This window comes from Nipponia nippon, unplaced genomic scaffold (assembly GCF_047370975.1).
Source record: "Nipponia nippon isolate SJK-2023a ecotype South Korea unplaced genomic scaffold, ASM4737097v1 scaffold_13, whole genome shotgun sequence".
Classification (NCBI taxonomy): domain Eukaryota; kingdom Metazoa; phylum Chordata; class Aves; order Pelecaniformes; family Threskiornithidae; genus Nipponia; species Nipponia nippon.
In genome coordinates, this window is record NW_028262324.1 from 16,032,029 (window position 1) to 16,047,420 (window position 15,392).

At 66.3% G+C, this 15,392-nt stretch overlaps 2 protein-coding genes across 3 annotated transcripts; one reads left to right on the forward strand and one right to left on the reverse strand.

Moving 5' to 3' along the window:
- Positions 1–9,291: 9,291 nt before the first annotated feature.
- On the reverse strand, positions 9,292–12,388 carry LOC104020052 (uncharacterized). Of its 2 annotated transcripts, none has more exons than XM_087749949.1 (5): positions 12,233–12,388; positions 10,888–11,238; positions 10,562–10,760; positions 10,124–10,163; positions 9,292–9,865 (listed from the first exon to the last, which is right to left on the reverse strand). In XM_087749949.1, exons 1-5 carry the CDS (start codon positions 12,303–12,305, stop codon positions 9,737–9,739), a joined length of 792 nt encoding a protein of 263 aa, XP_087606075.1. In that variant the 5' UTR covers positions 12,306–12,388; the 3' UTR covers positions 9,292–9,736. The 2 variants fall into 2 exon arrangements, with proteins under 2 accessions (XP_087606075.1, XP_087606074.1); XM_087749948.1 differs by having other exon boundaries at positions 10,124–10,166.
- A 143-nt stretch (positions 12,389–12,531) lies between these two features.
- On the forward strand, positions 12,532–15,181 carry LOC104020051 (signal-regulatory protein beta-1-like). The gene is made up of 5 exons (XM_087749947.1): positions 12,532–13,071; positions 13,411–13,764; positions 14,034–14,348; positions 14,483–14,836; positions 14,930–15,181. Exons 1-5 carry the CDS (start codon positions 12,993–12,995, stop codon positions 15,025–15,027), a joined length of 1,200 nt encoding a protein of 399 aa, XP_087606073.1. The 5' UTR covers positions 12,532–12,992; the 3' UTR covers positions 15,028–15,181.
- The last annotated feature ends 211 nt before the right edge of the window (positions 15,182–15,392 follow it).

A 15,392-nucleotide genomic window follows, 5' to 3' on the forward strand; every position in this document is an offset into this window, starting at 1 on the left:
GAGACATCTCGGGTCCTCGGCTGAGCTCTCAAGCCCCGGTGCTGCAGGCGGTGCTGGGGGCGAGCGGGGAGGCGGCACTCCTCGGCGCGGGGGATTTTCTGAGGAGGCCACCTCCGCGCACGCCGGCCGGACCTGCCGTCTGTCACTGCAGCCTCCGTGGGGAGCAGGGTCCCTAATCACAGCCCACATAATTTTAGTGGCACTTGAGCGCTCTGCCGGGATCAGCGGGTCCTCTCCAAGTCCATAAAATGACCTTCAGGGAGGATGAGAGAGGGATGCCAGCGCTGCCTGCCCCGCACTGGCCTTCACCGGGGTGGTGATGCTCCGAGTGCCCTCGCGGTGTTCATGCACCGTCACCCTGGGCTTTGGCAGCGGCAGCAGAGCTCGGCTGGCATCGGACTGTCCACCACCATCTGCTGAGCAAAAAGAGAAGCACGAGGGCTGCAGCGGGGACCGTATCCGCACTACAGCTTGCGCGTCCCTGGGCCATGCGATGCTCGTGGGCTGCTGCCGGGCTGCTCCCGCTTGGCAGCGGCACCCTGCGGGTGCTGCGAACCGGGTAACTCGGCCAGGCTTCCTTAACGCAGCCCTGCAGGCTTCTGACGGGGGGAATTCCTCCTGGCTGTGTCAGAGCAGGAAAGGTGGTTTATATCCTGTGCCTGGCCTGGAAGCGGCCGGGTGACCTGGAGGCGATGGGCAGAGGGATGAGGGGTTTAGGGTGAAACTGCTGACAGGCTGGGAAAACCGGGCTGCGGGGGGCAGCTTGGAAGGACGGGACCTGGCAGGGCCGGCGCTTGCCGCCCGGTTAGCTGCCGTAAGCTCTCGGCGAGCTGCGGTGACCTTTGTTCGCAGGCAGGATCCTGCTCCTTGCTCTGGAGGAGTATTTGCTCACCGGCTGTTGGTGCAGTGGGTGAGCAAAGCCTGAGCAGCCCCACGCTGCAGCCTCCCGGGTCCGCAGCACGTCCATAGCGCAGGGATAGGGACCAGGGTGCGAGGCAGCTCCCACCCAGGGCAGCTCACTGGGGGGCACAGGGCGGCCCCAGTCCTGCACCCCCTGTGCCAGCGGTTGCAAAGCTCAGGGGCTGTGGGGACACCGGCACTGGCTGAGGGGCACAGCCAGGGCTCACCCCAGCTCTCGTGGGCTTCAGAGCCGCAGGCAGCCCCGGTGCCACGGTGGCAGCCGAGCAGTGCCTGCCCTGGGACCCTTCCCCACCCCGGGCTGGGCATGGAAGGGATGCTCAGCCCCGGGAGCAGCGGTGCTGTGGAGGAGAAAGTGGCAGGGAGGGCAGGCAGGGGCAGCCAGGGAGCTCCAGCCATGCAGGGGACATGTCGGAGCTGGGTGTTCATGGTTGACGGGCTCCTGGGAGCTGTTTGAGCCGAAGCCTCCATCCCCGCTCCAGAGGGGGATGCTCTGCACCGCCCTGGCCCACAGGGACCCGGTGGCGATGCCGGTACCCAGATCCCCAGGACACACAGGCCCCCCCCCCCGCCAGCCCACGGCCAAATTTATGTACCGGGGGCTAATGGGAGGCCTTGTCACACTGATGCCAGACAAACTTACTTCTCCCTCTTGAGCCCCTGCAGCTGTGGCTCTCCCCAGTGGGCCAGGTCCCTGCCAGAGCTGCAGGCCGTTCCCCTCATCGGATGCAGCCCGTCCTCCTCCGGCTGCCCCCTGCCCTTAACTTGGGGGCTGCCAGCGCCATGCCCGTGCCCGGGGCCGGCCAGGGACCGTGTGGGACAGCCCGGAGGCCAAGGGCTCCTGGGGTGCTGCAGGTGGGTGGGCAGGGTGCAGGCTGTGGGGATGCGTGTGGGAACAGCGGGTGCCTTTGAGCCTACAGCCCCAGGGAGCGATGCTAGAGAAGACCTTGGTCTCCCCTTGGCAGTACCGCTAGGACCGTGGAGGGGTGAGAAGCCTGGCCGAGGGAGGAGCAATATCATCTCATTTTTCTTCTTCCTTTTTTTCTTCTGCATCCTCTCAAAGTTCTTTGTTGATTGCAAATTGTTATCATGAAAGCGCATCCAATGCTGCAATAGCAGATAATGGTCCATGCGCTCCCAGGCACGGCTGCTGTAACTCACTGCAGGCGGGGCTGCCTGATAAAGTCCCGTGGCAGCTGCAGATGAAAATAAAAATGCTAACGCGAGGGGATTTACCATGTTAAGCTATCGCAGCCCATCGCTTCCTGCTCGTCAGAGCTCTCGCTGGAGGCACTGGGACGGTTGCGGGGCTTTGAAACCCAGGTTGGCGGGGGGATTTGTGCTGTTGGACCTTGGCCGGCCAGGCGCTCGCACCTCCGGAGCCAGGGAGATGCCCCCGTGGAGGGCCGAGGTGGGCTGCGTAGGGTGCGGGAGACCCGGTGTAACCCCACGTCAGCCTTTACCAACTGCTAGTAACGAGGGTGCCAAGAGATAACGGCGTGGCTGGCAACGAGGGCCTTTACCGAGATTACTTGTGCAAAGTGCCGTATCTAACACATCGCGGTGGAAATGGCAACTGCACGGCGGCTGGGATGTGGGGGGGATGCACCCCCCCAAAACGGCCGGACCCAGCCCTGGCGGGGGGTTGCTGCTGCCTTGAGCAGCCCCCAGCAGTGCCAGCGCCGGCCCCGGCCCTGACACCGGGCTGTCCTTGTGGTGGCCGTCCCTGCGCTGTCCCCACAGCAGCCTCGCAGCTCGGGGGCCGCGTGCCGCAGCGTGGGGCTGTTTGCTTTGGCCCCATTGAGACCAGGCACGTCCATGCTGCCTGACCCAGCGCTCCCAGCTCCGCGGGGCTGGGGCCATGCTGGTCCTGCAGCTGGGCGCTTGAGGAAAATGCTTCTGCAAGGGGTTTGTGTTGTTTTGTATTTTTTTTTAAGCTGAAGGGCAACAAAAAGCACGAGGATTAATTCCGGCTCTGCACGATCCACCGGTGCTCCTGGTGACTGCATCGGTCCCAAGGGTCTGGCCTGGCCCCGATACGGCGCTGCAAATCAGAGCTGTGAAACGCTGCCATCCTACCCCTAAGGCTGGCTCCAGGCCGGTGGGGCCGGCACGGGGCCGGGGAGCAGGGCCAGAGCCATGGAGGGGGATCAGGGGGGCTGTGGGATGCCTAACAGGTTTAGAAAACATTGCCTGGGATTATCTGCTAGCAGTGGTGAGCAGAGATGTCTGAGCCGAGACACTCAATCTGCTGAGGAGGGAGTTCATGCATGTGGGAAACCTGTTCTGCATGTGCATGCGTTTGCATATGCATGCATGTACACATATGCATGCACGTACACATATGCATGCACGTACACATATGCATGCACATACACGCATTTGCATGTGTGTGCACACGCGTGCATGCATGTGCAGCAGCGACAGCTCTGGGACAGGGCTGCAGGTGCGAATGGGGCTGCTGGCCCGGTGGCACTGCAGGGGCTGAGCCCTGTGCGGCCCCCGACTGGGTCTCGGGTGCCAGGAGGGGACCCGGAGAGCCGGCAGCAAAGCGTCTGCCCTGCGACATGCACGAGGGATGCTGCAGCCCTTTAACAGCAGCTCCTGACCGCCAGCGTTAATGATATCCACCCAATTAGCCGCTGCGAGCTCTGCCTAGCCCGAAGGATTAGCAAACGAAATCATCATCCCAAGGCGTAAGCAGTTAACACCACTAATTAGTCATCGTGTGAATCCTAACCCAAACGCTAACCCGGGTGCAGGCAGCCGGCCATGGCAGCGCCGCGGGCAGGGGGCTGCTGCTGGCCGCCCGGCCGGGGCCTCCTTCGGCTCCTGGAGATGGGAGCTGTTTACGGAGAATTTGCCGGGCTCGGGGATACGTTATTTTTACACGTTGCCATAGTTACCGATACCATTATAAAATTAGGCCTGAACCTCGCGGAAGAAATGGATCTGTCAGAAGCAATTATTTTAGCGAGCGCGTTGTTGATGCCGCCGCGCTGCCCACCCCGCGGCCGGCAGCGAGGGGCCGAGCCCAGCCGGGGCGATGGAGCTCCTCACCGAAGGCTCTGCAGGGGCCGCATCCTGCTAAGGGGCGCGTCGGCGGGCCGAGGCGCCGGGCAGGCTGCCGGAGCACCGGCCTCGCCTGGCCGCACCACGCTGGGAGCCACCGGCGCCGGCACAGCCCCTCCGTGCTGGCAGCACCGTTGGGCACGTCCGGAGCGAACAAAAGCCCGCTGAGAGCGCGCTTTCAGCCCGCTCCGTGGCTCCCTCCCGCAGCGCCTGCTTTCCCCCTTCTCCTGCCTCTCTAAATATTTTTTCCTTTCCCTGCACTTCTCCTCTGAGGGACACTTGTGCCCAGCTCGGGGCGCTGCCAGCACCGGGGCCACCGCCAAGTGCAGCCAAGCTTTAAGGTCGCTCCATGCCGGGAGGAGCGGGGAGCCCTGGGGACCCCCGCAGCGCCCTGCCCTCGCTGGCAGGATCCCCAAAGGGTTTCCCCACCCCGAGCAGCAGCCCCCGGCTCTTTTCCCTGGACAAAACCCACCAGAGCATCCCCGGGAGCGTGCGTGGCTCACTCCAGGCACAATGCACACGTGGGTGTTGGGGGGACCAGGATCACCCCGATGTGCCACCAACAGTTGATCCAGCACGAAGAGCCCCGGGCATCCCCCGTGCAGGCAGGACACCCCTCCTGCCCGCCCTGGGACCCTTTCTCGGGTGGTGGCAGGACCAAGCGCCGCAGCTGGATCCGTCCTCCCCGTGCCGGCTCTGGAGGGCGATTGTCCCTGAGCAATGTCCCGTCACCGAAAGCACAAAGTGGGTCTTTTTTAAGCACTGGATGTTCCTGTTCATCCCACGGTCCTGGAAATCCCTCTTTAATCATTGCCAGAGTCTTGGCCTCCACGACATCCTGCGGCGAAGGACCGCACAGGCCAAAGGAGTGTTGGGCCAAAGGATTTCCTTTGAAATGTGTTTGACACTTTCATTTTCACTGCCTGCCCCCTCTGCCTGCGATAGAGGCGATGAGGAAGGGCCGGAGGGCAGCCCCAAATCTGCCCCACACCCCCTCAGCTCCAGGATTTAATGAAAATTATTCCAGGTCAGGCAGAGAGGTTCCCAGTAGGAATAGCTGCAATAGCGCAGCCTCCTATTAGACACCAGAGAATCCACACGGACAAGTGGCGTCCTCCAAGCACCTCCACCTCTCCTCAGCCTAAAGCCCTGGACGGCAGCCCGGGGGTCCCTGTTCGCTTCCCCGTGGCCGCAGGGCCAGGCTGCGGCGTGGGCACAGCCGGGCAGTGCCCGGGAGCCCACCTCCTCCCCCAACACCCCGGGGGGTCCCGTGGGGCGGCTGCCCCCTAACGCAGCTTTCACTGGGGCTGGGCTTGGGGGGCTGGAGAAACTGCTGCTGTGCTGGCGAGAGCCCTCACATCGGGAACCCTCATCAGGCTGGCGGTGAGGCTGCGGCACCGAAACAGTTCCTATGACAACCCCAAATCCCAGACCTGTTTATCCCCTTTAATAAAAATCCACAATAACTGTGAAACCGGGGAATAAGATTCAATAAGTAAGACGCGAAATAAATCAGAGACAGCATAAAGCATGTCACCGTTTTACTTCGGCCTCGTTCCTTGCTTTCCAAGGAAAAGCCTGAGGAACGGGGAGCTGCGAAGGGGCGAGCGGGTGGGTTTGGAGCTGGTGTGAGCAGGGTCCAGCTGCGCAGCATCCCAGGGCTTTTCCCTCCAGTTCCCTCTCCTGGCAGCAGTGCAGCCCGGGGCAGTCAGCGGCCGCAGGCGAGACCCACGTGGCATTTTTGGGGGACATTCAAAGTGTCCCTGAGCCCCTCTGGCCCTTTCCACCCCCCTCAAAGCACCCTGGCTGTTCCTCCAGCTCCTCGTGCTGCTCCCCATCAGTGTCCTGGCACGGCATCCCCATGGCATCGCCTGGTCCCCATGGCATCACAGGGTCCCCATAACATCATGGGGTCCCCGTGGCATCACCGGGTGCTTGTGGCATCGTGGCGGCCCTGGGGGGGCCCCGTGGCATCGGATGCTCTTGGACCTGTGGCTGTTTGGCTAATGCTGATGTGCCAAGGGACCAGCCTGTCTCTCCCCGTGGATGGGCTTGTGGCCACCACGGTCTCACAGTGGCAAGGACAAGGATGGGGACGGGGATGGGGACAGAGCAGGAGCACAAGGGCATCTTGGACAGAGACAGCCACAACCAGGGCCTTGGCTGGAGCCGCTGCCCTGTCAGCCGCTGGAGGGGACAAGCTGGGGCAATGCTGGCTCCCGGGAGACACGACGGCCCCTGAGCTCCCATCCCTGGGAGAGGCACTGCCAGAGCGGGGGGGGGGCTCCGCTTCTCACCGCGGAGCTGGAGCATCCTGGGGCAGGGCGCCAGGCCTTTATCCCCGTCTCTCCCCTTTTCTCCTTGCTCAGCCCTGGCTCCAGCACAAGCTCAGCTTTGTCCCGCTCCCCCACGAGCGCTGCCAGCCCTCTCCTGTCCCCCAGGACACGAGGGAGATGCCCACGTTCCCCTGCTTCAGCCAGCCCCGTGCGCTAGCTGGGACCATGCTCTTCCTCGGTGTTAATTAAATCATTGCTCCCCCTCCCCTCGCTGCCAGGGCCAGCCTCATCCGACAGTCACGCTCTCCAAACTAATTGCTCTCTGTTATTCCATGTTTTCCATTGGAGGCTCATGCTCCCTGCTGGCTCCTGGCACAGCCCGCACCTCCCACGTTGGCTCCCTGGCATGGCACGGCATGGCACAGCACGGCACGGCACGGCACGGCACGGCACAGCACGGCACGGCACGGCACACCCCACCGCCCTGGCCGGCCCTGCCAGCCCTCTCGCCTTGGCACCTCCAGGAGCCATTTCCCACCTCCCGGGGCTGGGAGCGGAGCAGATGCTGGGGCAGCCCCCGAGCATCCCCGGGCTCTTCCCCAGCTCCTGCTTTCTGCCTCTCGCCCGGGCAGGGTCCGCGCAGGCTCCCACCGCAGCGCGGCGCAGCCCAGCCTCTCCCCGGCCCTTTTGCTTGGCTTTGCCACCTGCCGAGGTCCCAGCACCGCGCTCGCACCCGTGGAGGAAAAGCCCAGCTAAACCCCCCACGCCTCCCACGCGCCGGGAGCTTCTCGCCGTGGCGGGGGCCGCTGCCAGGCCCGTTTGCCAGGATCACCGCCACGGCCTCACCCGCCCCGCTGCACCCCTGCCCCGGTACGGCACTGCCCCGGTGCACAGGGTCTGGTGCTAGGACACAGCCCAAACCCCGGCTGGAGCTGGCGTGTCCCCTCCCCGGCTGGGACGCCGAGCCTCTCCCCACCACCCGCCCAGCCACTGTCTCCGCTCTGCACCGCAGCGAAGCCGCCTTTGCTTGGCCCTGGCTGCAGGCAGGAGGAGCCTGGTGGGCACCGGCCCCAGCATCGCCCCGCGCCCACCCCAGCCACTGCAGCTCTTGGCCCAGCACAAGCGCCCACAGTTCTCGCTCGAGCACCCAGCAGGCGACTCAGCGGGACGTGACACCCGGCGGCACCTGGAAACCACCGCGGACGAGCAGTAAATCCCCGACCCCGGCGTCGCCCGGCGCTGCCCCCCGAGCGAAGCGCTGCCCGGCGCGCTCCTACCTTGTGCCCGCACTCGGTGCTTGTTTGTGCTTTCACTGCCGGCACACCCCGGGCTGGTGGCTTAAAGGATTTTCCTATAATAACCGCCAAATCCGCCCCTGGACAGTAAGCCGCAGACCTGGGCCCTTTCCTAGGTACGGAGCGCTCCACGGTGCTCTGCTCGCTCGCTGCTTTGCATATGCTTCTATCAAACTGGATTTCCCCCCTCCTGACCCAGCCCAGTGCTTAAAAAGCCCTAAATCCCCCTGAATTTCATTTCCCCTTCTGTGCAAGGTCTATCCCCAGTTTCGGTCTCACCCACATGTTTTACATACTCCTGCTTGCAATCCTGACGTGAGCTTTCCGTGAGCTTCGGTGTCCTCCCCGCGGAGGCTGGGTAACCCCTGCTCACAACAGCCACCGCCTCGGCCGGGAAATGAGCCACTGCCCAGTGCGGCCGTGGCTCCGCTCGGGACCCGGCGCTGCCGGAGGCTTCACCCTGGCACCCCCAAGCCACGGCCCCTCGCTGCTGCTGGGGCCAGGCTGGGGATGGGTGCTGCGGCAGCGGTGACGGACCCCTGCCCTGGCAAACCCCCCCCTGCCACCGCGCCCACGGGGTGCTGAGTGCCCCCGAGCTGTTCCTGAGAAAGAAATGACCCAAAGCTGGCCCCAGGGCACGTCCCCCGGAGCAGGGGATGCTTATTCAGTCATGCAAATGACTTCCAGTGGTGGCTCTGCTCCCCCCATAACAATTCTCTCCCGGAGAGGATCTCTGCTGGCAGACAAGGCTCCCCTGGGCGCACACATGCTGCTATGACACACTGTCTTTTTTCACTTCTGTTTTTTGATTTCACAGTAAAAAGTTGATGAAGTTGGAAACTGGCAACTGCAGCAGCTTTCAAGGTTGCAGGCAGCAGCAGAAACAGCACGTTCCTCTGCCTGAAAAGCGCGTTTCGCCTTTAGCTCGTGCCCATGAAGGGGGGGTGCGTGCTTGCGGCGGCACCCAGCAGCGCAGGAGCACCCGCCGCCGTGGGCGGGTGTGTGTGCACACGCCATGCCAGGGTGCACCCGGGTGCTGCGGCGGTGCCCGGCATGGAAGGCGCGCTCCGCGGCTTCCTGCCACCGCCACGCACCGTCCTCGGCCGCCGGCCTGCTCCCCTCGGGGGTGGGCACCGAGCACGCGTGCACGGAGCACAAGATGTGCATGGAGCAGATGTGCATGGAGCAGGGGATGTGCACGGAGCAGATGCGGAGCAGATGTGCATGGAGCAGATGTGCAGGGAGCAGGGAATATGCACGGAGCAGGAGACATGCACAGAGCAGGGGATGTGCATGGAGCAGATGTCCATGGACTGGCTGGGGCTGGAGCAGGAGATGGGCACGGATCGGGGAGAAGGGGTGGAAGGGCTGGCTGGTGCCAGCTACCCTGATTTTAATACAGCATCGTGAACCCTGTTCCCAAATACCGGCCCCTTCGGGAGGGCAGGGAAAACCGGGCGAGGGCTCAGCCTTGGCCCATGAGCTGCAGCAAAGCGGCACCGAGGGCTGTTCCCGAGAGCTGCCCCGCACGTGGTCAGAAGATGCAGGTTTGGTGGGAGCCCGGCAGCCACTGCAGCCGCCCGGGGGGCTCAGCCTGAGCCCGGCAGCAGCACGGGGCGAGCTGGCACGGGGCTAGCTGGCACGGGGCTGCGGAGGCCACGCGTCTCCCAGGGCCCCGTCAGCCTGGCACTGTTTCTCTTGCTCTGAACACAGCGGGTCTGGACCACACGGCTGTTTGCTGGCTTTAATAAGGACGGGCTTGGTGCGGTGACAAGGTAACACAAATTAGGGGCCTGCTGAGCTGGGAAAGTGCCGGTGGTGGCCCACGCTGGTGGAGACAGGTGTGCGTGAAGTCCTCCTGTTGTAATTGGCACCAAACAGCTTGCACAAGGCAGAGGTGCTCAGCCTCGTGGCCTGATCCTGTGTTCGAGACGGCTGCTGGGTCCTGGGAGAGCTGCTGTCGAGCCCTGGCACGGCAGGTCCAGGCCTGAGCCTCACCCAGCCGCGCTGCCCAGACGGGAATGAATGAGGGGACTTTTGTTGGCGCCCAGCACGGCGTGCAGAGCTTGCACCGGGGTGTGCCATGCAAACAGATCCACTGCTTTATTGTGCCCTGCAGAAATGTCCCCGCTTCCTCCCCCAAAATGGGCTCTTTGGCCTTGCAGGTGCCCCACGTCACTTAGCAGCCACCATGACGCTGGCGTACTCGGAGCAGGCTGCGCCGGGGCTCCTGCCGTGCTGCGGGGCCGTGGGCAGGGGCTGGAGATCGGCGTAGTGGATGGCGTTGTCCTCCTTGCTGCTTTGCTGCAGAAATGCACACAAATGGTGAATGCTGTCACAAGAAAAATCTTGCAAAAATAACCCTAACGGCAGGTTCCAGCCGGGATGGCGGTGTCACGGCTGCACAGATGGCCCCGCGCCGTGGTGCGGAGCGTGCTGGCACCGCATGCAGGCGGCTGCTGCTCGCCCAATGCCCACCCTGGCCCCGGAGCCGTGCAGAGTCCCTGTAAGCCGGGACGTCGGCGCGGCACGCTCTTCCCCATATTCCCAGCTCGCTCGTACCTGGCTGGGCAGATGTGAGGTCTCCGGACCCAGGCCTTCGCTGCTGGAGGGAAGGACGGCCATTAGGGCTAAAGGCAGCCAGGTCCCCTCCCCACCCAGGTCGGCCCTCCTCAATTCCCCTCCCGAATCGTAGCCGGGCTCTGCGGCACGTGGCCACACGTGATGCCCCCGCTGAAGGCGGAGGAGAGGGACGAGGTGCTGTCTGCGTGCCTGGGCCAGGCTCGGACACCACGGTGAGGGGCTGCAGGGAGCTCCCCGGTGCTGGGCGCTCCCATGAAACGCAGAGAGAAGCAACGCAGCGCAGCGCCGCGCCTGTGAGCAAAGGACCTTTTCTGGGGAAAATTACTGCTCCAGAGGAAGAGGAAACCAGGATAAGGCAGGTGGATAAGGCGGTTCGCTCACCTCAGGGTGCAGAAGGAAGACGTGGTGGGTACAAACCTGGGGGTGCTGGGGGTCCCTGCACAGCACGGCAGAGGGATGGGCGAGGAGCGGCGCACGGCCGCTGGCCCAGCCAGGCGCTGGCTCGCCGCCTCGCCTCTGCGCTTCCTCCTGTACATGCAAATGGCGATGAAGAGGCTGAGGAGGAGGAAGCAGAGCACTACAGCTGCAGCCACCAGGCTGAGAAGCAGGGTTGTCCCTGTGGAGACACAAGGCAGAGCAGGGAGAGGGTGGTGGGCACGGGGCAGCACGGGACCCCGTCACGGGCAGGGCAGGGGCCGTGGGATGGGGTCCCCGGGAGCAGCGTCCCACTGGGCTGCACTCACCGTACAGGGACACCTCCGTGCCTTTTCCATGCTGAAACACCTCAGCACCGTCCAGCGATCTGTTGAACTTCACGCAGTAATAGGTGCCAGCATCCTCGGGCTGAAAATCCCTGATGCGGATGCTGAAGTCCGTGTTGGACTCAGCCACTACCCTCGTCACGCGGGCGAAGGAGCCCGTCTGGTCATAGACGGTCTGGTTCCCACTGCCCCAGCCCTTCAGCCACGCCACAGGACCAGCGGGACCATCTCCAGACGTGGTGCAGATCAGGCTGAGCGTCTGCCCCGCTGCCACCGACACCTTGTCCTGGGGCTGATGCAGCTGGAAGCCCTGACCCGCCGGGGCACCCGCACCTGGGCACAGCGACAGGAGGGCAGGGGCTGAGCGACGGAGCGAGGTCAGGGCTTGCTCCGCTCACCCCGAGCGGCGCGGGCAGAGCGGCCCCAGCTTGCTCCCAGTTTGCAGCCCGTACAGCTGAGAAATACCCCTGCATATGGCAGAGACAAACCACAGGCACTGGGTGCGGCTGAAGCCGGGTTCAAAATGAAGACGGAGCAAATTTGCATCCCCGGTCGTGCTGTGCACGCGAGGCGCTGCGGGTGCCCGCGTCCGGAGAGGTACAGAGGGAGCCAAGGGGAATTCCTGGCAGGAAAAACTCCCGAGCGCTGTTAAACATTAATGCCCAGCTCTGCACAACACGAGCCAGGAACACCGGGGCTCTGCACGGCAGCGGGGTTCACAGCCCAGGGCTGTCGCAGCCGGCCGGGAGCTGGCTCGGAGCGGGGATGCAGAGGCCTGGGGCCGGGGCAGTCCCAAACCCCTCCTGCCCGGAGCCCCCCCGTTCCCTTCGGCACCGGCTCACCGGGGCTCGGCACTAAACCCCCCGGGGCTCGGCTCTGCACCCCCGGACCTCGGCTCTGCACCGCCGGGGCTCGGCTTTGCTCACCCCGGGCTCGGCTTTGCACCCCCGGAGCTCGGCTAAGCTCGCCCCGTGCTCGGCACTAAACCCCCCGTGCTCGACTCTGCACCCCCGGGGCTCAGCTTTGCTCGCCCCGTGCTCGGCGCTGCACCCCCGGGGCTCGGCGCTGCACCCCCGGGGCTCGGCACTAAAACCCTGCACCCCCGGGGCTCGGCGCTGCACCCTCGGCCCCGCCGCCCCCCAAAGGCGCTCGGGGGAGCGGACGCCCCCCCGTCGGCGCCGACCCCTCCGGCTGCTCCCCTCCGCGATCCGCCGCGGCGGCCGGGGCTCTGCCCCGCCGTCCCCCCCCCCGGGCCGCCGCTGCCAGCGGGCCGGGGAAGCGGGAGAGCTGGCGGGGGGCCGCCGCCGCCGCCCCGCTCCGGACTCACCCCAGAGCCGCCGCGGGAAGAGGCCGAGCTGCCCCAGCAGGAGCCGGGCCGCCGCGGCCGCCCGCCGAGCCATCGCCGCTGCCCGCAGTCCGGGCTCCGGCCCCGGGGGCAGGGGAAGGAGAAGCTGCGCAGGGAGGGAGGCGGGCGGCCGCCGGCCGCGACCGCCTCCGGTGCCCGCCCCGGGGCTGCGCCGGGCTCCGGCCCCGCCGGGCAGCGCCCGAGGGCGAGGGGGGCCGGGGAGCGGCTGCGGCCCCCGGGCCGGGAAGGCGGCCGGAGCGCTGGCTGCAGGGGGGCTGCGGGCCGGGCCCGGGCCAGCTGCGCGCCGCGGGGACCCCCGCCGCGGGGACCCCCGCCCCGGGCCTGCGGGGCGAGGGCCGGGCGTCCCCCCGACGGCCCGGGGCGCCGAGCCGGGGCTGGCCCGGCGTGGGGGAGCGTGCCGGATCGGGGCCCTCTCGCCGGCTGCCCGCGGGGAGAGCGGGAGCGACGTCGCCGACGAGGACAGGGCTCATGAGCGGAGACGGCGCGAACGCTCTGAGAACCAGCGGGACTTGTGCAAGGGGTCCACGGAGGAACTTGCCCAGCGGCGAGCCCCTTCCTTCCGCTTTGCCGGGAGGGAGCCCAGCACCCGCTGAGCCAAGCCGAGCCGAGCCGAGCCGAGCTGAGCCGACCCAAGCCAAGCTGAGCCGAGCTGAGCCGAGCCAAGCCAAGTTGAGCCAAGCCAAGCTGAAGCGAGGCGAGGCGAGCCATCAGGAAGCGGGACATGGGAATCACCGTGGCCCCAGCGACGCGGGCGCTGCCTCTCCCCTGCCTGATGCTGCTCCAGCTCCTGAGAGCCCTGGGTGAGTGGGGGCCCTGCGCAGCCCCAGCGCCTTTCCCGCGGGGCCCTCCCCAGCGCCGCTGGTGGGGCAGTCCTCCCCTGGGCCCGCGGGCACCCGGGGCTCCTCTCGCACTGCCTCCCCCCCAGCTTGCTTTTCCCCCCAGCCAAAGAGTTTGTCGGGGCCCCGGGCCCTCCCCGTCCCACAGTCCCCAGCAGTGCCGGCTGCCCCGGGGGGCGAGGGACGGGGACGGCTCTCTGTCCCCTGCTCCAGGCTCGGGGCTGGGGCTCTGGCAATGCCCAGGGCTGTGCCCCGGCTCTGGAGCCCCTCGTCAGCCCCAAACCCTCCTGTCGCTGTGCCCAGGTGCGGGTGCCCCGGCGGGTCAGGGCTTCCAGCTGCAGCAGCCCCAGGACAAGGTGTCGGTGGCAGCGGGGCGGACGCTCAGCCTGACCTGCACCGTGTCTGGAGATGGTCCCCCTGGTCCTGTGGGGTGGCTGAAGGGCTGGGGCAGTGGGAGCCAGACCGTCTATGACCAGAAGGTCTCCTTCCCCCGCGTGACGAGGGTAGTGGCTGAATCCAACACGGACTTCAGCATCCGCATCAGGGACGTTGGCCCTGAGGATTCCGGCACCTATTACTGCGTGAAGTTCCACAGATCGGTGGATGATGTGGATGAGGTGTTTCAGCGTGGAAGGGGCACGGAGGTGTCCGTACAAGGTGAGTGGGGCCCCCGGAGCAGCTCCCGGTGGGAACCAGCCCAGCCGGGCACAGCCCCCAGCACAGCCTGGCCCATCGCGGCCCGGTGGGCTCTGCTCGGGGCGAGCGGGGATGGGGAAGGGGCTCGGGGGGCAGCTCCAGGAGAGGGAGGCTCCCGTGGGCCGTCCCCGGGTGCATCCGTGCCCCCGCGGGAGACCCCGCTCCCTGCAGCCCCGGGGCCGGGCAGGGTGGTAGAGCCGGCTCTGACGGCCCCACACTCTTCCCCGCAGCCAAACCCACTCCCCCGGTCATGTCCTGGTCCGGCCGCAGAGTGGTGCCGGGGCAGTCGGTGTCTGTCACCTGCAAGGCCAGAGGGTTCTTCCCCAAAGACATCACGGTGAAATGGCTCAAGGACGGGGCCCCGATCACGGCTCAGCAGCCCCAGATCACCCCATGGCCGACGAAATCCTCCTTCAACATGTCCAGCACCGTGACGGTGACGCTGCAGGAGGACGATGTCCGCTCGCGGCTCACCTGCGAGATAGAGCACCCCACGCTGCCGGCCCCGGTGACGGGGACGTACCAGCTCAGCGAAGCCCTGCGAGGTGAGGGCCGGGTGGGGGCCGGCGCTCGGGGCGCCCAGCTCCCGTGGGGCTGGGGGTCCTGGGGCAGGGACAGGGCGCCCCGCGGGCGGCAGAGCCGGGGGACGCCGGGCACCAGGAGCTGCTTTTCTTCCCAGTCCCCCCCCGTGTCAGCGTGGCCCCTGACGCACCGAGCCCCGTTAAGGTGAACAAGACCGTGAACTTCACCTGCCACGTGAAGGGGTTTTACCCGGGAGACGTGGCCGTCACCTGGCTGGAGAACGGGACGGAGATGAAGGTGGAGAACATCCCCCAGCCGGAGGAGAACCAGCGGGGCTTGTTCGATCTGAGCAGCCTGGTGGAGGTCAAAGCGACGGAGGAGAAGAACGGGTCCGAGTTCACCTGCCGAGTGGTGCACGATGCCCAGGAGCCCATCAGCAAGACGGCTGCCCTGTGGATCGCTGCCCCAGCCAGGGAGGGAGAACTCGGCGACTTGTCCCAGACAGGCAACGGTGCGTGAGAGCCGCTGGGTCCCGGCAGTGGCGGGGGCTGTGGGATGCCTGTCCTCGCGTCCCGGCCCCTCACGTCCCCTCTCCCCACCACAGGTCTAAACGTGTCCAACACCATCTTGTGGCTTGGCATCCTGCTGGAGAAGGGGCTCCTCGGCGGCCTCATCTTCCTCTTCAAGCGCCGATGGCCATGAGGAGGGAAACACCCTCCGGCTCCATGGCGGCCCCCAGTTCCTTGGGTCGCGGTGCTGGGAGCGGGTCCCGGGGCTCGGCCGCCGCCAGCTTTGTCGTGTGTCCTACCTGGAAATAAAGGGGCCGGGGTGCACAGGCTGCCCTGGGCTGCTCCGCGCTGCGGGTCCCGGCTCTGCACCCCTGGGGCTCGGCACTAAACCCCTGCACCCCCGGGGCTCGGCTTTGCACCCCTGGGGCTCAGCGCTGCACCCCCGTGCTTGGTTTTGTCCCCCCGTGCTCGGCTCTGCTCCTCCCGGGGCTCGGCTCTGCCCCCCCGGGGCTCGGCTCTGCACCCCCGGGGCTCGGTTTTGCCCCCCCCCCCCCCCCG

Bases quoted from the DNA above. Each gene is read 5' to 3' on its own strand.
- LOC104020051 (XM_087749947.1), top strand. From the start codon at position 12,993: ATGGGAATCACCGTGGCCCCAGCGACGCGGGCGCTGCCTCTCCCCTGC. The intron at 13,765-14,033 runs GTGAGTGGGGCC...TCTTCCCCGCAG, and splicing joins CACGGAGGTGTCCGTACAAG to CCAAACCCACTCCCCCGGTC. The intron at 14,349-14,482 runs GTGAGGGCCGGG...TTTTCTTCCCAG, and splicing joins GCTCAGCGAAGCCCTGCGAG to TCCCCCCCCGTGTCAGCGTG.
- LOC104020052 (XM_087749948.1), bottom strand. From the start codon at position 12,305: ATGGCTCGGCGGGCGGCCGCGGCGGCCCGGCTCCTGCTGGGGCAGCTC. The intron at 10,761-10,887 runs GTGAGTGCAGCC...GTGTCTCCACAG, and splicing joins CACGGAGGTGTCCCTGTACG to GGACAACCCTGCTTCTCAGC. The intron at 9,866-10,123 runs GTACGAGCGAGC...GCATTTCTGCAG, and splicing joins CCTCACATCTGCCCAGCCAG to CAAAGCAGCAAGGAGGACAA.